General features: G+C 32.4%; 1 protein-coding gene across 1 annotated transcript; it reads left to right on the top strand.

Annotated features, from left to right (window-relative positions):
* The first annotated feature begins 8,506 nt into the window (after nucleotides 1-8,506).
* Nucleotides 8,507-11,095, top strand: LOC120119931. Its single transcript, XM_039139721.1, has 7 exons — nucleotides 8,507-8,605; nucleotides 8,815-8,866; nucleotides 9,600-9,656; nucleotides 10,037-10,084; nucleotides 10,621-10,683; nucleotides 10,752-10,817; nucleotides 11,056-11,095. Exons 2-7 carry the CDS (start codon nucleotides 8,834-8,836, stop codon nucleotides 11,071-11,073), a joined length of 285 nt encoding a protein of 94 aa, XP_038995652.1. The 5' UTR covers nucleotides 8,507-8,605; nucleotides 8,815-8,833; the 3' UTR covers nucleotides 11,074-11,095.
* The last annotated feature ends 12,407 nt before the right edge of the window (nucleotides 11,096-23,502 follow it).

Here is a 23,502-nt window from a genome sequence, read left to right on the forward strand (position 1 = left end):
TTTGGTGAGTTGAAAACTACATTATTAGGCATCAGGCATCAAATGGTAATGATAATAATAATATAAAGCAGGCTTTGCTTTGATTACTGTTGTATTCTGCACTGCCTAGGCAAGACTGTTTGCAGTATTTTATGAATAAAACTGTCTCATCAAGTAGTACAGGCCTACATTTTCAGCCCGAACTACATTCAACAATTAAATGGATTCACCAATGTTCTTGAAATTCTAAAAATGAATGAGGTTACATAAATGGGAGTAAATCAAACAATCGGATTAAAACATTGGTATTTGATTCAAAATTTCCATCAACCTTGATTCTAAGTAAAATGTTGGAATTTTGATCTCATGTTATTATTCATCAAAATTTGATTTTGATTTAAATATATGTAGAAATTTATAACTTCATTTAATTTTCTAGTTTTTTAAAAAGGTTTATACACTTTTAAGTGTCTAAATTATATCTCAAATTGACTTTTGGTGTCCAAAGAATTTTTGTTAAAAATAAGGGCTTGCTTAATGTTTTTTCCGTTACACTTTTAATTGTCTACCATTGAAAAGCTGCTAAGTGACATGTGTCACGTTCGGATTTTTTTAAAATATTTTATTTTTTAAAAAGATCAAAAAATATAAACGTGACACGTGTCACTTAACGGATTTTTTAACATTAGGCACCTAAAAGTGTAACGGAGGAAACATTAGACGCTTATTTTTAACAAAAATTCTTTTAACACCAAAAGTCAATTTAAAATATTGTTTAGGTACTTATTTTTGTATTAAGTCTTTTTTAAAATATAAATTTTAGATATATATATATATAATACGTAAACCCGTAATCTAAATGATAATAGGATTTGCGGCTTTTAAAAATGAAATTAATTTGAAATATTATATAAATAATCACATAAAATAAAAATTTCATAATCATTAAAACTTTCTCATATAAGTCCTAAATCATTTTAAAAATGTTCTCATATACTCTTGATGCATATTAGAAGGGTTTAGTGCCTTTTGGAAGCTCAATTGCCCTTTTGGCCAAAAACTAGTTCATGAAATTGTATAGATGTGTATTTTGAGAAACTAGGGTGCTAAATTTTCGACATAGATTTAGATGTCTTTTGTATAGATTTAGGAGCATTATAAGTTCATAAAAAAATGCATAATTGGCCAATTTGTATACAGGGTATTGATAATACCTAACTGTCATAACATTGTGAAAATTTTAAAAATAATTTTAGTGCTGTTTTTTCTTTATTAAAATTGAACTTCTTTTAAAATTGAAAAATAAGATTCAAGGAATCACCCCAATCTTTGTTTAATGTGTGTTTTTTTTGTACAAAAAAGTTTAGGTCAAGAGTGACTCTTTTAGTCCAGAGTTAGAGTATACCTAAGACTTAATTGAGATTTATATAGGAATTTACAGATTGTCCACCAAGATTTCACAGAAAAATTTGTTATTTTATTTAAATTTAGTTAAATTTTTTAAAAACAACTTTTAGGTCTTCACACCAAAAAAATAGTTCGAATAAAGTGTAAAAATAATAATAGTAATAATTAATATTGAACTAAATTACGGAAATAAGTATGAATTACAATATAAAGATATATATATTAAAAACAATTACTATAATAATGATAATTAATAAGATGCAATAAAATATGGATATACGCATCATAATAAATAACTAAAATATAAATATAATATCTATACATTAAAAATAATAAAATATGTTAAATACTAAGAAATATATAAAATAATTATTAAAATTATATTACTAATATAATAAATGCTACAATATGAGTCAAAATATGTACTAAAAATTTTGAAAGGATGAATTTAACCTAATGAAGGTTTGTGTTCACGAATCAAATTTAGTCTTGAACTTGTGATAATCTAATTCGGATTAGATATATTTGAACAACTTACTTCTTGAATCTTTTAGCGACGAACTTCAAGAGAAATCCTAAAATCCACATCAAAAGATGAAAAAAAAAATAAAAAGAAAAAACAATAGAAATAAAAAGCAAATGCTTTTTTATTATTTAAAAGTAAAAAATGAATTTCATTGTCTTCTATTGTCAAATGAGATGGAGAATGTCTTTATTTATAGTCTAAATCATTTACATCAACAGCTAAGATCAAAGCATATCTATACAATTCTTCTATTTATGGAGTTTTAAAGTGATCTTATTAATACATTTCATAGATAGGAGATTATATGAGACATGAAAAGAAATCAAAAGGAAATATCTTATTAATATTAAATATATGATTTTCTTGTAATTCAAATTAAATTATCCAGACAAAATAGAATAATTACACTAAAAAGTGACGACACATAGCAATTTTGTTTATTTTCCTAAATTTTTAAAGATAAATTATTATTGATACTACATAAGAATATCGATACCCAAACTTTATGATTTATTTTTAAAAATTCGGTCCTCATTTTGGTATCGATACCCTTGTTAGGGGTTTATTCGACCGATTTGATTCAGTTTAATTTTTTAATATAAGATAAATCGAACCACACTTTACGATTTTTAAAAAAAATGAAAGCAAATGGCATAAAAACAATGGTTCTCAGTTCAATTCATATTGATTCGGTTCAATTTGGTTCGAGTTTTAATTTTTTTATTGTTCTTTGTTTTTTAAACTCAACGTCACTATTTTTCAAACTTAAAACTTAAATAAAGTGAAAACATATAATTTTAAATTCAAAAAATATTATTACTTTTAAGATTTTATTTATTTTGAGTTTGTCTTATAATAAATTCAAAATAAATTTGTTTTGTATAATTATTTTCCTTTTCATTTTGATTTGGAACAAACAATTTTTATATGAAAAAATGAAACCAAATGTAATCATAAAATTATATTTTTAAACCTAACAACAAAATGAAAATCCCGAACTAAATTAAACCGCATGGCACGGTTCAAATCAAATTCTCAATTTTCTCGATTTTGTTGCCCAGTCCCAACCTTTTTACTAAAATTATAAGTAAAGTGTTTTCATGTCTATCAAGCAAGTCCATTTCTTTTTTTTTTTTTTATAAATAAACCTAGCATGTTATATGTGTGCATATGAGTTGTAATAGTGGTGATAACAATCTAATGAAGCAGATAAAAGCAATAAAAATCAAATAGAGGAGGTGGGAAGTTATTTATGTAGTTCAGTTGGCAAACTTATGTTTGTGGGACTTTCCAAAGAAAGAATCCAAAATATCTTCAGTATAGCACCTCATTACAGCTCAATCTACCTAAACAAAATTACGGCTACTCTATCATATATTTGTATGTACTCCCTACTCCACGCTCTTACTTCAAAAGCCTAAATTCATACATAAAGAGAGTAAAAATAATCAAAAGCCTAGATAGGTAGGTATAGTTGCCACAATGTAAAACTTTTATGTTTTACATTCTTTTTGGATTGTTAGATAATGAAAAGAAATATATGGGATTAACATTAAGATTATTAGATTAATGAAATCAATGAATAAGATTGAAAATCAAGAAATTTACATTATTTATTCTTTTACCCTTAAAAATCTCTTCATTTTTATTTACAACCATTCATCTATATTCATATAATGATTCTAAATCAATAGTAAATTAAAAAAAAACAAATTTTCTAAATTCATTGAATGGTCTCAGTGGTAAAAGATAATTTGTTCTTTATATAGTATTTGGATTCGAGCAGTTGCATATGTATTATCAATAGATTGAAAATTTTTGAATATCTTATAATCACCCCAAACTATATAATGAAGTTATATATCTCCCGACCAAAATTCTGAATTTCTATCTCTAGAGAAGTCTCTACGTGTTTCGTGATTTTACGACGATTTATGTGCTTGTTGCTCGTTGTTTGTAACACTAGCTAGCCCGATAGTTGACTTGGGTTCATTACTGGGTAGTGACATTCTAATTGTTCCCTCAATTCACTCTCGAATTGGAGGGACAATTATATGTTTACCATTCACTGACATTCTTATAGTACGCAGCTTCGCTATTTCGTAATATGACTATTTTGTCATACTGCTTGCTAGCATATACTCCGTAATGGTCCTTCATTCCTAGATATTTACCTATGCTCAACTAAAGATACTTGGATGCATTATGCCTACTATGGTTACTTTGGTTGTAACATACTTCTACAAGTGTTTCTAGGCCTTTTTGGCCATTTATGTCCCCCACAGATAAAGTTATACCATTTTGGATCATTCTTGATTCTTACGGGCCTTAATCGGGTCGAATATGACCATCCAAAGTGAGTAGTATTGATACTCTACTTGCAGTATCGATACCCATAACCCTCAATATCAATACTATAGGGGCAATATTGATGCTATCCCCAGCAGTATCGATACTCCCTATTAGAAATCCCTAATTTTTATCCCAATTCAACCAGCATCGATACGATTGATCCAATATCGATACTTGAACCCATTAATGTCTTATTTAAGCTCATAAAACACCCAAAAATCATCCCCAATGTCTTAGCTTAGTTCCTAATCATGTAATAAAGCTTTATGAAGTTACATAGGGTCTTAAAGTGTTATAAAAACATGTTTTACGACAGATTCGTCATCTTTGGCATGAATCAAGTATGAAACCCTAAAATGCTCAAATACTAAAATATTAACAAATCATCATGCTTATAAAAGCCTTAACACTCCAAAGGATTAGAAATATACTACCTTAATGTTTAAATCCTGAAATGAAGCTCCTTGCTTATCCATACTCCTTTCCTTTGTGATTTGGATGAAAACCCCAACTTTTTCTTTAGCTAGGAATAACTCAAAACTTGAATCATTAAAACAATGTTGCTGGAGGGATTATGAATGAAAATGAAGCTTAAAAGAAGTAGAAAATGGCTCTAAGGACTTACCCTTAGCTATATCACTTCAAGAGGAAGAGAAGAAAGAAGAGAAATGAGAATGAAAAAAGTGAAGAAAAGAAGATGAAAGGAGATATAAAATCTCATTTTTTTTAAAATGAGTTAATTACACTTTAGTCATTCTAATCTTTCTACCATTAAAATATCTCCTTTTTATAGCTAACTGGCCCCAATTCCAACCAAATTAAGCCCAACGACTTAAATTATGAAATTCAAGGGGTCCACAACCCGAAACTACTAGTCTAATGTTTGGGGTGTTACAAAATGTAAATATAAAAACTCTCGAACAAGATCGAGAAAATTAATGGAACAACCTCATCCTCAATTATTTCTCTGCTACCTCATTATGGAGACAAAGAACATTGACAATGACCAATGACTGGTCTCTTACCGACTATGAATCTCCACCCAAACTAAAAGGGGTGAATCACATATAGCTACCACAATCCATTTGATCCTATCAACAATGGTGTGGTGAAAACAAAACTCCTCCTATAAAAAATTATCAATCAACATGCACCTCAAAAAAGGAAAATTGTAACACCCTCAACCCATTTTAGTCGGGTACCAAACCAATAGTGTTACATTGATTGATAAAAAATATAATAAATAACTTCTAAACTAATTTGATTACCAAATAATTAATTAATCAAAATTTAATTTTAAGGACTAAGTTATAAACATAATCTCAACTAAGTTCATATGTGATTGAATTATATGATTCAACTCAACTGAGAGTCATATCACAATTATTACTAATATCAGGGATTATATTAGATAATACAAACATTCAAGGTAGAAAAGATCGATTTTGTTCATGCGGTATTGATATTGTCTTAGAATGATATCGGTACTAGATGAATAATATAAATACTAATTTTTTTTCCAAACTTAGAAACTCATTATAGTACCGATACCTTTACTCAATATCTATACTATACAAGTACAATACCAATACTGATCAATGGTAATGATAATTTTTAGAGTTAATGGATTTGAATCTCTCTAATTAGTATTGATACTCAATCATTCAGTATGGATACCGCCTATGTAGTATCAATATGTCATGTTAGTATCGATACCAAAAAATTCATCCGATATTTCTCTTTTTTCCTATAGTATCAACACCTTCCATTTTGACACTAATATCATATGCACCAATTAATCAAAATCCATTATAAATCAAACATATTTAAAAATAAAAGTTAGGCCTATGATACATGTAACATATATAATAGCATCCTAACAGTGCAACATAATATCAATTTTATCAATGTTTCACCTATATGGATATACTTGCTCATGCTTGGAACATGTAGATATTACTTACCATCACTACATGCCATTTACCTATACTTACCAATATATTTATGCTTTTAGACATAACACCAAAAATACATCAAATGTATCATAGCATTAAACATTATACTAAATAACATGTTATCGCATTTAACAGAAAATACAAAAAAATATCAATTGGTTTACATAGTCATCATTTTAGGAGTTTTTAACAAAGATTTTTATATTAACAAAATCGATGATAACCTTTAGTCTCTAAATGCAATTTCAATCCACTAAGATGATTGATGTTATAACATCATTAAACAAACAAAATAAGTTTACATAGCTTAGTGAGATATTCAAAACATGTGAACTTATCACACGATCAATTGTCATAACAATGATGAATCTAACAACAATAACATTAATACGGATCATGAATATAACATTAAGATCAAATATTAGATCGATGGTACTCTTTTAAAGATTGGATACTCTATGTCACTGTTAATAGTACAAATAGCACAACTATAATGGTCAATCCCTCTATCATTGTCTGGACATAAGTCTGACCAAACCATCATGCCTTTGTTACTAACAATACTATAGTCTTACAATACTCATAGTTTGAACCGTGTGACCTCAATTATATCCCGAACTTGGCAAGATAACTAGGCACAAGAAACATACTAATTTATACAAATTGAAAACAAAAATGAATAAAATGAAAACCATTTCCCTTTAAAATCAACAGCTGCAATAACTAATTAATACAAAATGAATTAACAATAATGTTGAGTTTAGTAAGAGTATTATTATTTTTAAATATATATTAGTGTATGTGTTAACAATAAATTAATTTGTTTTGTAATATTTTGATTACAAAACGAAGGAAACTAGTAACTACATCAGCCTAATCTCAAGCTGTAATCCTCCATGACTCTCCTAGTGAAAAATTCTTGAAACAAATGACAATCAAAAGGAAGAGTTAAAGCAAGTTTTTTAAAACCATCAATCAACTTGTTTCTTCCCCTATAAACATGAAGAAAAAAAATGCAGTTTCCAAACTCGACGATATGTGGTAACACGAACGATCCAAGAGACATATTAGTTGTTTATTCTGGCAACAATATTACCTTGAAGTTAACTTTATCCCATTTACAAAGGAAGAAGCCAAGATATTAACTTGAAAGGATAAAGAGTAATTAACAATAGAAATAAAAGATAAAATAAAAATAAATTAAAATTTAAAGATTTAAGTAATTGTTTATCATATATTTTTTAATTACAAAAAATTGAGAGACAGTAACCTCAAGATGAGGCATAGCTTCGTCCCTAAGTATTTTCATTTAAATATGTTAATTTCTAATAGAACGGTATCAAGAATTCATATTCATTTTTCTAAATTTGGATTTAAATTTTATATAATGACAAATTTATTTAATATTTAAGTGGTGATTAAAGTTTTCCTGAAATTTATACTTATATAATTAAACGTTACACTGAATATTTTTCTCTATTTTTAAAATTTTATCAATTTGTTTTTTTTTTTTCATTCAAATTGGTGAATCTCACACGTTTAAAGAAAGAGAAAGGTGTCGGTAGAAGTGAGAGTTCCGTATGGACCATATTCTTTTTGGGTTCCAAACACGGGCCATTTGATATTGATATATTAACGGGAATAGCTCTCCCAAATTTCACTTTTGCAACTTCCAATTAGAAAAAAAGGAAATTTTTAATACATATTTTTTTCAATTAATGAAGAATCCAATCATACCCTTCTTTGCTTTGATTTGGTGATTTGTATTGGGTTAACTTTCCCCCCTTGTTTGCTTTAACTTAATATACATATACTAACCATTAGTTTTTATACATTAATGTACCCAACACCGCACTAATTTTACTTGTAAAATTTAGAATGTTGAAATTTGTGGGTTCTTGAGTTTTTAAAAAGATTAAAAGTTAAGAAAGTTAAAAAATAATTTTTTTTTTCTGGATTTAACAATGTTAGCATAATATTGGCACAATTTGTATTTTTTATTAAAATTGATTAACTTGGTATTTTGATTAGATTTAACATGGCATTTTTTATCTATGATAATGAGAGTAGCATAACAAACAAGTCATGGTGACCAATTTTGAGAAAATACTTAAAACACTTGAACTATAATCCTTAAATGAAAAATATTGGAGGATTTAATGTGTAACATTCTGACTACAAGGACTAAATTCCAAACATCACCGCAAATACAAGGATTGATTAAAAATTTGACCAGTTTAGAAACGAGATAATTTTCTTATGTGTGCTAAGATATATACCTATTCTTATCTCACATTCTCACTCACTCTTCCCTCCTTTCTTCACTTTCCTTGTATCTTTTTATCTTTCACTCTTTGCATTATCCCTTTCTTTTTCCTTCTTCAAGGTAATGCTAAAAGACTCATCCTCCACCGCCGCCGCTGTCTCTTCCTTTATTTCTACTTGTATTGTTTTTTTTATATGACTGCAATATTCTCATTTTTAGAAATATTTTCTTTATGAACGTCGACTAATACAAAATACGAATATGTTTGTAAAATTACAAACATGATTTTGTTGGGTTTTTTTATAATGACGTTTGCATGATTTTAGCAGGGAGAAGAGTGCCTTAAAAATGGCAGACTGCAAAAACGCCCAGCAGAATGAGGTACGAATACAATGCAAATTATACTTTTTTACTCGAAAATATTAAACATTTACTTGTTTTAATATCAATCTTAGATATTGATGGGTTAAAGAATTAACGCTTCTGATCTTTTGTATTAAGTGAACATATACTTGTTTGAGGCTCACATCGGAATCGGTGCAGTCTAACATAATTTCTCCAACTCTACCATAATAACTTGAAGTTAGAGATTCCCCCCCCCCCGATTTTTAGCTACCATATTTATTTATTTATTTATTTTAATTAATTCCTGGGAAGATTTTATAATGTCTCTTTTTGCTTGATTTATGGTTTTAAAGTGAACATCTCTAAGATGGTAGCTACGTACTGTTCCTTAGATCAACGGTTGTGAAGATGACACGACAAGTTGTGTACGTTTGTGATGGGAAAATAGTGTGTATTTCATAGACATTCCTTTCCGAAATGTCGGCAGTGTTGTGTTGTACATACAACACTACTATATTTTGTTTCTCATTCAAGTGTAATATATATATATATATATATATATATGATTCATTTATATAAATTGTAAAATTCTTTTAATTTTATATGTATTTAGGATTATTGGATAGGTGTAAATAGATAAATTGATATTAACTTTTTTTTAATTAAATATATTCTCATTTCCTGCTATTAATATTAATTATTTATCACTCATCTAATTATCCTAAATTTATATAAAACTTAGTATTATAAACTATTTAAATTTATACAGGAAACATCGGCCAAATATGGAGGATTGGTGCCAAAGAAGAAGCCCTTAATCTCAAAGGTAAATATTAAAAAAGAAGGTTAAATTCTACTTTACATAAATTTAGAATATAGTCCCTATGACTTGATTTGATATAATTTTATCCTTTACTTTTATAATGCCATCAGTTAGTTTAAAGGAGTAGCACCCTAAACCATTTCTATGAATTTTCTTAAAAACACCCTTTTCAACTTAAAGAAATCCATGTTAATATTTTAAGTAGTGCCATTATAAAAATTGTGGCCAAATTAAAGTGCATCAAATTTGAGCATAGTAGGAAAAGGATCAAAATCGAAATTTGAAAGAAATATTATTAATTTTGAAGTTGTTTAAATAATTTTAGATTAAAGAAAAATGAGTTATATTTTTGATGTAATGACTAACAAAACATGAATATGTAGGACCATGAACGTGCTTTCTTTGATTCAGCAGATTGGGCATTATGTAAGGTAAATTTTGTGATTTTTTTGTGCATTAGATTTAGAGACAAAGACAAAATTTGATTAATGTCCCAAAAGTTGACAGTTGGAGGCCATTTCTCTTATATTTTGTCAGTTAGAGCCTTAGAAAAGGTTGGGTCCCAAGCTGTCCCAAAAATCTTGAAATCAGTTTATTTTAGAAGTAGTGAATTATGAACTTATTGAATGGATTTCGGAGTTAAAGGCGAATATTGTTTTCTATTTTAAATAGTTATGTGTGTAGGACGTGTAAGTTATTAATAATTAAAAAAGATTATAAACAAATAATATCTTGTGATCATTTTAAATTATTAAATAAAAAGAAAATAGTGAATTGTGCATGTCAAAACAGTTTTTATATTGAAGCTATTTAATAGAATTAGTATAAACAATATAGTTTTTATAATAATAAAATTGTATGCTATAATTTAATAAAGCTAAGATTCTGATTTACATGACAATTGATATTAAAATTATTTTTTCGGAATTTCAGTTAGTAATTTTGTTTTTGTTCGAATATGGAACAGCAAGGTGCAGCAGTAAATGAGAAGTCAAGTGTTGCAATCGAGACTCTAAGACCGAAGCTCATGGTATATGGTATTATGTATATTATTTTTGCATTAACCAATTAAAATTACTAATCTTTTAATGATATCAGAGAACACCACATCAACAGTTACCTCCGAGGAGACCTGCTTGTACATCCGGTGGAGATAATAACACGGTGAGTCATTAAAACATTTAAACCCTAAACCACGGCATATGTACGGTTAAGTGCATCCCATCATTTTAAGAAAAAATGATTAAATTTAGTTTAATGTATTTAATAAAAATAAAAAAATTACATACATATTATTTTAAGAAAATAAAATTAAAATTTTAAATATTCGCTTTTTAATTTCTGTATTGACCACTGTAATAAACCCTAATCTCTATCTGATTTCAAATTCTTTATGTTGCAGGCTCCTAAACTGGTGTGAGAAGTTGATGAAATTCGGGCTTGTATTAATTACTACTATTGTTATAATAATAAAGTCTTGTTTGTAGAATTCAAAATTCTGCCCATTTATGTAATAAGCTCATTCTTGTAATGTGTTTATCTCCTCTTGGTCTAGTCAAATCTCGGTATACAATTGAATGATCAAATACGTGCCCACAGGCTTATTAACCGGAAGCATCAGATTCGATTTAGATCAAATTATTTTAAACAAAATTCAGATATCAACTTCTCATGGAGAAGAAGAGAGATCTGCTCGGAGTTTTGAGGGTTTCACCGTCTTCGTCAACATTGACAATAACCTTTCTTTGGATGGAGAGGTGTGGAGCAGTCGAAAGGTCAACTCGGAGTTTTGAGCAGGTAGCAAGTGGGAGGTGTGGAGGTGTTGTGAGGTCAGTTCGGAGTTCTGGTCAGAGAGCTATTGGGAGGTGTGGAGAAGAAGAGAGATCTGCTCGGAGTTTTGAGGGTTTCACGGTCTTCGTCAACAATGTGAGCAAAGTGATCCACTCGTCAACCCTAAAGGATGTGTTCCAGATGTATGGAGTTGTGGTCGATGTCTTCATTGCGTACAGAAGCACAAAAAGACAATTAGTTGGTTCTACCTTCACTTTTGTAAGGTTCAAAAGAGAGTCTGAAACTAGGATAGCAGTTCGCAGGGCGGACGAGAGGATAATGGATGACTTTAGGATTAGAGTTTTCCATGATAGAAAGCCAGTTTCAAGAATTATGAGGTCGGGGCTGTTAGACCGATCAAGAAGGTTCGACGTCCAACTTTGAAGGATACCGGGTCTTTTAAGGATGCTCTTGTAGGTTATCAGATAGCAGAAGGAAAGTCACAAGAAACCAACGAACTTCAACAGTCTCTAAAGTTAATCGGGTCTGAGAATGTTGTTCGCGTTAATTTTGTAGAGGATAGTTGCTTAAGTTCCTAAAATGAGGAAGGATTATTCAATAAGAACATAGTCATTCCAAAGAAGAAGATTTCGTGGAGAAAGAATTGTGTGGTGGGTAAAATAAAAAACATGTATAATGAAGAAGTAATTCAAATAGCTTTTCGGGCTGACGGGTTCGATATGAAGTTAAGTCCTTGGCTTGCACTTTTGGTTGTTATCCAGTTTCAGAATGATACGGATCGTCAGGAATATTGGTTAAGAAGAGATGTACTGGTCCAACAATGGTTTGAAGATCTTGAATTGTTGGAAGGTTCTGATGGTAAATTTAAATTCAAGGTCTGGGTTATCTTGAAGGATGTGCCTTTTACAGTATGGAGTGATAAGTTTTTTATGGGTCTAGGTAGTTTGTGGGGTAAAGTTCTAAAGGTTGATGAAGAAACTAGTAAGCGAGATAGGTTTGATGTAGCAAGGATTCTATTGAAAGTCCAGTATGAATCGTCTATTCCAGAGAGAGCTGCCATCATAATTAATGGGATTGTTTACACAATAAAAGTTCAAACAGAAGCCTATAAAGATGATCAAGTTTTCATTGATGGCACCTCGGCGAGCGGTGGATTTTGGATAACAGAAGATGTTGAACCGATAGGTTTTCCAACATGCAAAGATGAGTTTGTTGAAGACGTTATTCCTGAGAAAGAACTAAATGATGTTATGTCGGCTGATTTGGTGAGTCAGTTGGGTACTAAGGATAGTGGAAGGTTGCCTGTCAAAACGTTGTATGCAATAAACCACGTGGAGAATTACAAGGCTGTAGAAGACAGGCTCCATGATGTCCCGATTTTATCTAGTTCTGGTCCAGCTTGTCAGCCTGCTGATGAAAACTTTGGGCTGATGGGAATAAATAGAGAATCAGAGCAATTTTGGGTGGATCAAACGATTAGAACAGTAAATGAGACGAGACAGATCGTGAGCTACTCGAGATCGACTCGATCTTGGCTCGATAAATACTCGGATCGAATGGACTCGACTCGAGTTCTTAACGAGTCGAAACGAGCTACTCGATATTCGACTCGAAAAGCTCGTGAGCAGCTCGAAAAATGTTATATTATAATTTTAGATTTTTTAAAATTACATTATTAAAAATATATTAAAAATACATTATTGATGAATAAATAATCTTGAATTGAAAATGGTTAAAAATTATTTTTGAATAAATATTCTTATATTTATTTTAAATTAATAAAAAAATTATTTATCTAATGAAAAATATTTAATATATTTCTAATGATAAGGTTTAGGGTTTAGAGTTTATGTGATAAGGTTTATGTATAGGGTTTAGAGTTTAAAGTTTATATGATAGGATTTAAGGTTTAGGGTTTAGGTGTTAGGGTTTAGAGTTTATGTGATAAGATTTAGGGGTTAGGATTTAGAGTTTAAGTATTAGGGGTAAGGGTTTAAGGTTTAAGTTATGCATATGAAGGTAACATACAAATTATGCAAAATGATGTTATGTGACTCCTAAATAAATCATTCGTATACTTATACATAAACATATCAACATGCAAAATAAATATACACAACTAATTAAAGAAAGTAATCCTAAACAGGGATTAAATTAAGAAAAGCCTAAATGTGAGGACTAATTTAAGCTAAAATTTAAACAATTGAGGTACTATTTTGTACAAGACGCATAAATCTAGAGAGCCTAAAGCTAATTTACCCCTAAGATTACGGTGATTAAACGATAATTAATACCAAAGTTAATTAGGTTTAGAACCTAAATTAAAACAAACCTAAACTAAATATTCATTTCAGCCGCTCAAGCTCAAACCTCACGCCCTCACCTTCTCCAACTCTCTCCCTCTCATTCTCACGCAAACCAGAAAACAGTGTCGCAGTTGCCGCTCCTCTCGCCTTTCTTCAACGGAGTTCTACACTTCGACCGCCGCCGTGACCCTCTCAAAACCTATAGCCACCATGAAAACAGAATCCTCTCCCCGTCATTAGCAACGCCGCCGTGAAAAAGTTCAGAACCAAGCACTCCGACCGCCATTAACAACGGCTGGTTAACCCAAACACAAGCCTTACCCGACCCTAAACTCTCTGATCTTCACTATTATAAAACCCCCAAACACTAAGTCTACATACAACGACCCCAAACTTCTAAGGTCGATGAGTTCGACTCTAAACTCCGACGCATTGCACGATAAACTTTCATGACCCACCTCTTCTTATTTTATGATGAACTTATTTTTGAATAACACAACCCCTTATTTTGACAGTGAGACTCGAACAGCTAGGAACTAAGGTAAACGCTTAAGCTATCTCTTTTATGCCTTTGATTTGGTTTAGATTCAAAACATATGAATGTGTATATGTTTTATATTATATATTATTCAACTGTTTTATAAGCATCATTGAGCGAGAAGTTTAGTTTATGTTTGCTTTCTACTTTTATGTTTTGATCAGAAAGTGTGAGAGGGGACTGAAGAAACTGCATCATCAAAAGAGTCGCATAAGCGTTCGCATTAAGATAAAATTTTATTTTATATTTGTCGATGACATTTTTATGGTCTTGTTTTGTCAGTAAATAAAATTACTTATCATAAGTCAGTTTAGTTATTTCATCCTATTTGAGAGCAAAGCCTTTTGTACAGTTTTTGTACATTTGAGCAAAGTCATGTTTATGGTCATGTTTATGCATTAATATGTACAGTTTTTGTACTCTAGTACTTTTCATCCTATTTGAGGAAAGGCTGTTTTCTTCTTCTAGATATCTATCTTCCTTTCTCTTGTGTAAAAAAGATGGGGAGTTAATGAATAAACAAGTCAAAAAGTTCTACTAGAAAAATTATAGATAGTGATTATGGTTTAACTCTAGGAATATAAATGTTTTTGCTACTTTGTCACTTGATCCTCTGGTATTATTAATTCCATACTCCATGTGATGGCTACATATTTACATTTCTAATTGATTGTTGCTGGTTAAGGGTCTCATCACTAAAGAAAGGAAGAATTTTGATCCGACAAGGGTTCCATTTGCTAAAGATCTTGGACAGATAGGGGAACTTAAAGATGGCGACTCACTTCTTGAGTGGTAAGCTCAATATTTGCATGAGGGGCAACATATATAATTGAAGCGATAAGTTGAATCTTTTTGTTCAACGATGAAAAGGTTGATGTTATGCTACACCTTTTTATAAGTACAATCTTCAACAAGTCATGGTTGTTCTTTACATATATATAAAAACCTAATCGTTATGAACCGACTTTTATTCAGGTAAAAAAGGTCAAACCTGATGTACTTCTTGGTTTGTCTGGAGTTGGTGGTGTGTTCGGTGAAGAGGTGGAAATTCCTATTTATTTTGTTATTGGCGTGCAGTTTATGCTTATTTTTAAATTCTGATTACTGTTGACATTCTGCATTGTGATGAGTATACCTCACCACTTTGTTGGCTCAAAAACAGGTGCTCAAGGCTATGCGTGAATCTGGTTCAAGTAGACCTGCTATATTTGCCATGTCAAATCCCACAATGAATGGTTTGTTTTCTCTGTCCTGCTCCTGCCATGCGATATGGTTTTCCTTATAAAACTAGATATTTCGTCTTGACATATGTTTGCATTTCAACTGAACAGCTGAATGCATTGCTACTGAAGCTTTTAAGTATGCTGGAGAAAACATAGTTTTTGCCAGTGGAAGCCCTTTTGAAGATGTCAAGCTCGATATCTTCCATATATTGTCTGAATTATGAAAGATTTAGCATCATACATTTACAAGTCGTTTTCGGCTACGTACAACACGTGTTCGTGATTTTTCTTTTATGACTGAAAAGTATCACTAGGGAATTGGGTTTTGTGGTACATGATCAGGTAGATTGGAATATTTTGTTGCTGGCTTTCGTGTTTTCTATGGAAGATTTGTCTTTGTATTTTGAGTTTTGAAACACTACTTTTATGACAAAAGTTGTTGTTTTGCTCTGGGGAGGATTGTAAATGAGTGCCTCGTGTGGGCGCATGTTTGATTTTATGTGTTTAGAACCTAATCTACAACCATAACTACTTTTGTATGCATCCTATAAAGTTTCTGAGTTCATATTATCAACAAAAAAAAATGTATTGGTGATGGTTGATTAAAGGGAAAATTATTTATATATTTTAAATGTAATATAAGATTTTTGTAGGTTTAAATTTGAGTTTGAGTTCGAGCTTGAATCGAGTTTCAATCGAGTTCGAGTCTCGAGCTTCAATCGAGCTCCTGAATTTTTTTTAAGTTTGAGTCTTTTTCGAGTTCGAGTCGAGTTTCACTATTATATTTTAAGTTCAAGCACTATTATATTTTAAGTTCAAGCTGAGCTTGATATTTTTTAACTCGCAAGTTTTCGATTCGAGTCGAGCCTACCTTTAAAATTTTCGAGTTCGAGTCGAGCTCAGCAATACTCAAGCTTAACTCAGATAGTTTACACCCCTACAAACAATATCTAATAGTTCAAGATTACAGGAAGTTCCTATAGAAGAGGTGTCATCTTTTAAAGCAGTGGACGAGTTGTCTTTAGTAGAAACACGTGTTGACCAAATGGAAAATATCAAAAAGGATTGTCAAGTCACATTCGGTTCATCTGCGGGTAATAAAATTAAACCTAATAAACCCATTTTGAATGGGATGAAACGGAAAAGTGAATGAAAACCTAAGAAAAGCAACAGTTTCAAGGGGAGAGAGGTGAGCGCGGTAGGACCGAATACGTTGCAGATTATAAGCGGGAATATGAATCAAATAGGAGTCCATGCTTCGGAGATTTTAGGCTGCCATTCGGGTATGTTAAGTGAAGCTGAGGCGTCCTTAGCAGTCGGGGAGGCTTTGGGAGTGGAATTCTCAGCGTCGAGGAGGGAGGTGCTAAAAAGAATGGAGGAGATCGATTTGTCGGGTAACCTTTGAACTCGATAGGTCAGAGTTGCTATTTACTTCTGTGTGTTTTTTTACTTAACGAGTATGGGTATTTCTGTGATGACATGAAATGTTAGAGGAATGGGAAAAAGAGAGAAATTGAGAGCTATAAGTCGGGTTATTGAATCGAACAAAGTAAACGTTGTCCTGCTACAAGAAACAAAAGCTTCTGAAATCCTTGCATGTGTAGAAAGAAGGCTAAAAGGTAATATTTTTAGGGAGATGGTGTTTGCGCCTACTGAAGGTGCTTCAGGAGGTCTTATCTCAATTTGGGATCTCAACGTGTTCATTATGAGTAGAAAAATTGTTCAGAGGAGAATTGTGGCCTTAAAAGGATTGCTAGTGCACTGTAATATAGAGATAGATTTAATTAATGTGTATGGCCCGAATGCTCAAGGTGAAATATTGGAGTTCTTTGATCAACTTAATGATGTAATTGTAAATTTGAATGTTCCTATTATAGTTGGTGGAGATTTTAACAGTGTCATAGTGGAATCGGAAAGAACGGAGGTGTATGGAAACTCGGCTGCAATGAGAATTTTTTAGGATTTCATTACAAGATGGGATTTGGTTCATGTCCCACTTTCGGGAAGTATCTTTACATGGTTTAGGATGGTGTGAATGTGGCAGCGAGCATGTTGGATAGAATCTTGATTTCAACAGATATTGCATGTAAGTGCCCTCAATTGATGCAGTTCATCCTCCTTAGAAGTTTATCAGATCACAATCCAGTTATTCTAAAAAATGGGAATATAAAAAGGCGTTTATGACCTTCAAATGGTTCAATCATTGGGCAGATAACCCTAATCTCTTTGAAAGAATAAAAGGAAAGAAATTAAACAACATAAAGTAAATAAAGGGTCAAATTAAAAGAAATATAAAATTACAGGAAATAATTAAATAAATGCATAAATCAAATTTCAAATTAATAAATGTGAGATTAAATTATGAACAAAATAAATTAAAGTGTAGAATTTGAATAAAATGTATATAAAAGTGGAAAATTATAATATTAGAAAAAGGCAGAGGAATCGCCATCGCATTTTACTTAAAAGATTTCAAAAGTGTGGATCCTCTTTTTGGATCCGGGTCGGGTTTACCCTAACGGGGCAGGGCATCAGATTTACTAGTATAATAGTCGATATTTTTTTAACTTTCATTTATATCTTGTCTCGCTTCAAAAACAAAATCCTTTCTAGGAAACCTCTGGGTGCTCTGCATGCCATCCACAATGCGACAAAGACAGCCACTGTTGATCGGTGAAGAGTGACTGTAAATATCCTCAATTTCTAACCCTCTTTTAACCTAAATTCTAGATTTAGGCTTACTTATCCTAAAAAATTAAGCCTCTCACACAAACCACAAAAAAACCATTTAGTTTTTACCTTCTCGAAAACGAACAAGTAAGCTCCTTGACTTTTGACGATTGCAAATCGAAGATGAAATCCTTTCGACTTAAAAGAAAGGGTATTTTCACCAAAGGGTGAACTTAGGGATTTAATTACGGTTACGATCACGTTTTTTATTTTGTAGCGTTTATCACGATTGCGGATATAACGAATCTACTATTGTGGTATTGTAGCTATCACAATCATACAATAACGATTGTTAAAGACATCATTAATTCTATATAAAGAACACTATCACAATCGCGGACCGTTATTTAAATCTCTAAATGAACCTAGGGTTGTAAACGAGTCGAGTCGAGCTCGAGTATGCTGAGCTCGACTCAACTCAAAAACTCACGAGTATAAAATTTTTAAGTTCGACTCGAACTCCAAATCATTAATTGAAGTTCAAAAAAGTTCAAAAATAAAATTTACAGAGTTGTACCATTCTAATTCACTAAAGACCTTGAATGTGCGTTCCAATGCTTGAAATTCAGTCAGCACCGAGGACCTGCTACCAATCGGGCTCGAGAAAGAAGTTGAGAGTATCGATTAAAATCTCTAAGAATTCCTCCTATCCCTCCGTGCTACCATCAACTCGCATTGACCTATCTACATTGAATTTTACGCAACCCCTCGGAGGTGGAATCCAAGTTAAAGTATGAGGAGCATCCTTCTTTTTGAATAAAGCATCATTCCTAATCCAGAAGTCCGCCGCCAAAAGATCTAAATTCCACCCACTGAAAACCATGTCATTTTTAGATAGCCAAATTGACCAGATAATCGCAAATGGTAATAGCCCCTATAGTATTTTATACGACCGACTCAAAGGAAGTGCTTCGTACTAACCCTGAAGAAACCAAATTGGTTCCAAGGGAAAAGCAGAAGTCACACCCCACAAGGCTAGAAATTCGCTCCAGACTTCCCACGCAACTACACATGAAAAAATAGCTACTCGGCAGACTCCATGGAGACAAAGCAAATAGGACGCCTAGAATCCGAAATAGGCACACCTCTCCTTTCCAATTCCACCCTCACTGGAACTCTTCCATGGAGCACTCTCTAAAGAAACCATTCAACTTTGAACAGGGCAATTCCCAACCATACACTTTTCTTCTATTTAAAATCGGACATCTCCGATTCACAACCTAAATTTGAGGCTGATTTGACTAGTACAACCCGTCACTCGCCCACAGCCACTTAACCCAATCCGACTGAGAATCCGAGCCAACGAAATTGTTGAGTTAATGCCAAAATCCCCCCCATTGAATATTTCCCCAATCAAATGGATCCCTTCTAAGCCGAATGCTCAAAGTCCACCTCGACTCGCTATGTTGCCCAAAGTCAGATATCAATCCATCTTTATCAACTGCGAGAGCAAAAATCCTTGGGAATGACTCTCGTAGGGGCCGATTTCCAAGCCTTCTATCCTGCAAGAACCTAATCTTTTTACCGTCTCCTACTTGCAGCTGAAATAGATCTTTAAGATTACGCTCCGCTCCCTCACCAATGAAAATAGATAAAATTCTCCTACTTTGCAACCGCAACCAGTTTCCAAGGGCTTGAGTCTTCATGGTAGAACCTCCAACACCACTTGCCAAAAAGACCACATTTTTTCTAAGATCAATGAAGCCTAACCCACCTGCCTCCATCGACTTGCACACTTCTCCCCACCTGAGCCAATGGATTATCTTATTTGTTTCCGAACCACCCCATAAGAACCTTGAGAATAAGCTGTTGAGTCTTTTGTAAACAGAAACTGGAAGCTTGAACAGGGATAGGAAATAAGACAGAAGATTGGAGATGACAACTTTAATCAGCGAAACTGGACTGCCAAAACTTAAAGAAATTTATTTCCATCAAGCGAGTCGATTTTCCACTTTATCAATCACCGGTTCCCACAGCTGGGCTGAACTTCTTGCTGCCCCAAGAGGAAGGCCAAAGTAGGATGTAGGAAACGAACCTGTCGGACACCCTATACTCGATGCCCACCGGCTAACCTCCCATGTTCCTGTGTTAATGCCCAAAACTGTACATTTTTTCAGATGAGACACCACAACTTCCGAGGGTCTTCTCCCAACTGCGCAACTCGTAATCAGACCCGCCTTGACTGCTTCCTTTAACATTAAGCTAAGAACGGTGATAACGAGCAGCCTTACGGAAGTCCTCTAACAAGATTAAACATATTGGTCGGAGACCCATTAAACCAGAATTGATATGGAAGTCAAAAAAATACACGCTATTATCCATTTTCGCCATGTCACCCCGAAGCCCATCTCCTCCATGACTCTCATAAGGAATCCTCAATCTACGATATCATATGCCTTTCTGAAATCGGTTTTGAAAACCACTCCCGAATGACCATTCTTCTTTTCCGAATCGATAATTTCATTGGCAATCAAAACACAATCTAGCATAATGATTGATTGTTGTTTGGAAACACTATGAACTGTATTCTCGTATTAATAATTTCAATTGGGTTCTAAACTACATCAGAATCCAATGCTTGCATATGGAATTGAAATGGGTTGAGTTTTGAATTCTCTCCATTGAGTTCTCTAAATTACATCAGAATTCATTTTTTTCCAGACAAAAATAGTTAAACGATCAAAAACATGTCAAAAGACAAACAAAAACATACCATAAAAGTAGGAAAAAATGTGTTATAAAGACTATTCTAGTGTTATTGGGCTCCTCAAGTCTAATTCCTTAAACCATTTAGATTCTTTATCCAAAATCGTACGCTGGTATTGATACCGAGCTCTTCGATATCGGTACTGACCCTTGAGTATCGATACCCACCATTTGGTATCGATACTAAAATGACTATTATACGCTAAGAAGGGAGGTTAGTATCGATACTCCTGGACTGAATATCAATACTTTTATATTAGAGTATCGATACTGTCATGAGTATCGATATCAAATTTTACTTCGATGTTGTACATCCAATGAAGTACTAAGCTACAGTAAGATGTAAGCCTTCAATTCTATATTAACATAAGACGTCCATTGAAACTACAAAAAAAATATTACTAACATGTAAATTTATAGATAAAATTGTAATTAAGACGATAATAAAATTAAAAATTTAATAATTAAAAACATACATTTAAAATTATTTTTTCTCGATCAATATCCTAATATCTCGAAACTCATTAGGGATTTCATGATTATTTTTAATTGACGACCATCTATTTAATATAAAAAAATTAGTTAACTATAATAAAAATAAACTTAATTATAGGTAAATTTAAGAATTCAAATTCCCTTAGTAGGAAATGAAATAAAAATGGTTGGTTGATATGTAAACATAAAAAAACATGTGATACCACGTCTAGGCACTACAATAAAACTGGCTTTTTGAGGGTTTTTTTTACCTATAGCAACGTTTTTAAGCGCCGCAAAAAATACATGCGGCGTTATGAAAAACGCCGCAAAATACTCCGCTGAAAATAGCTCCGCTAAAGTTTATGGCGTTTGTTAACCAAAAACGCCGCAATAGGTAACGATATATAGCAGCGTTTGTTTAAGTGTTGATATTTCGAGGCATTTTTTTTATGAAAATGCCGTAATAGGTCTGGTATTTAGCGATGTTTTTAGGGTACAAATGTCGCTATAGGACTGGAATATAGCGGCGTTTTTAGGATACAAACGTCATGATAGGTCAGGTATATAGCGACATTTTTAGGATACAAACGCCGCGATAGGTCTGCTATATAGCGGCGTTTTTTAATACAAACGCTGCAATAGGTGTTAATATTTAGCGGCGTTTTTTATATACAAACGCCACTAAATATGTGACATATTGCGGCATTTTTGTTACAAACGCCGCTAAATAACACATAATTTAACCAATTAAAAAATTATTGTCGATTACCCCAAATCTATTTTTTCAACCTGTTTCATTATCCAACAAACATAACAACAATAACATCAAACTCTATATCAATAACGAGCAACATCAAATCTAATATAATAAATAAAATTTTTCATTAACGTAATATAAGTTCAGTTAAACACGGTTCAGTAACATTAACAGAATGCTAATAACATAAATGAGACTATGATGGTGGATTTTGAGGTTGAGTTTTATGTAGCATCTGCATCATATCATTGAGTCGTTTTTCAAATTCTTCACATCTCTGCTGATATGTTGCTTCTCTCTGTGCTGCAGCTGCTTCCCTTACTTCATTTTCCGCTTTCATGTAAGCCATTTGTTGATTATCAGATAACCACCGACGATGTCCCATATAAGAGAACTTCTTTCCATTAACCAACCATTTCGAACATGTTTGTGCAGCACAACAAGGACAAGCATAACGATCTTTGGTACTCCAACCAGATAAATTTGCATACGGAGGAAAATCATTAATTGTCCATAATAACGTTGCGCGTAAATTAAAGTTCTCCTTCATCAACACATCGTACGTTTCGACCCCTTCCCATAACTATTTCAACTCTGTAATTAGTGGCTGCATGTAAATATCAATATCATTTATGGGGCCTTTCTCACTGGGGATTATCATGGATAAGATGAAAGATGATTGTTTCATGCAAATCCAAGGAGGCAAATTGTATGGAACAAGACAACATGCCATGTACTATACGAAGTACTCATGATTTTGAATGGATTAAACCCATTAGTTGCAAGACCGAGCCTGACATTTCGAGGATCTATCGCAAAAGTTAGATACTTTTTGTCAAATGACTTCCAAGCTAAAGAATCCGCAGGATGCCGTAATAATCCATCATCGGTTCTGCCATCATGATGCCACCTCATAGACACAATAGTCTTGGAGGACATAAACAATCTTTGTAGCCTAGGTATGAGAGGAAAATATCGCAGGATCTTGACCGGTTTCTTTCTTGATCGTGCTTGAACTTCATCCTCAGTAACATTTTCTGCCTCCCTAATCATCCATCGAGATTTTCCGCATACATGACAAGAATCCAGATTTTTTCTATCACCCCAATACAACATACAATCATTCGGACAACTATGAATTTTGTGATATCCAAGACCCAAATCTTTTATCATTTTCTTCATATCTTTGCATGATTGAGGGATTTTTGCAAAAGGAAACACTTCTCCCAGTAACTCCAACAATTGTGTAAAGGAGTTACCAGTCCACCCTTCCAGACATTTTAAGTGGAAAAAACGAATGCAGAAAGAAAGCTTTGAAAAC

Source organism: Hibiscus syriacus, unplaced genomic scaffold (genome assembly GCF_006381635.1).
Source record: "Hibiscus syriacus cultivar Baekdansim isolate YM2019G1 unplaced genomic scaffold, ASM638163v2 tig00110332_pilon, whole genome shotgun sequence".
NCBI classification, from domain to species: Eukaryota; Viridiplantae; Streptophyta; class Magnoliopsida; order Malvales; family Malvaceae; genus Hibiscus; species Hibiscus syriacus.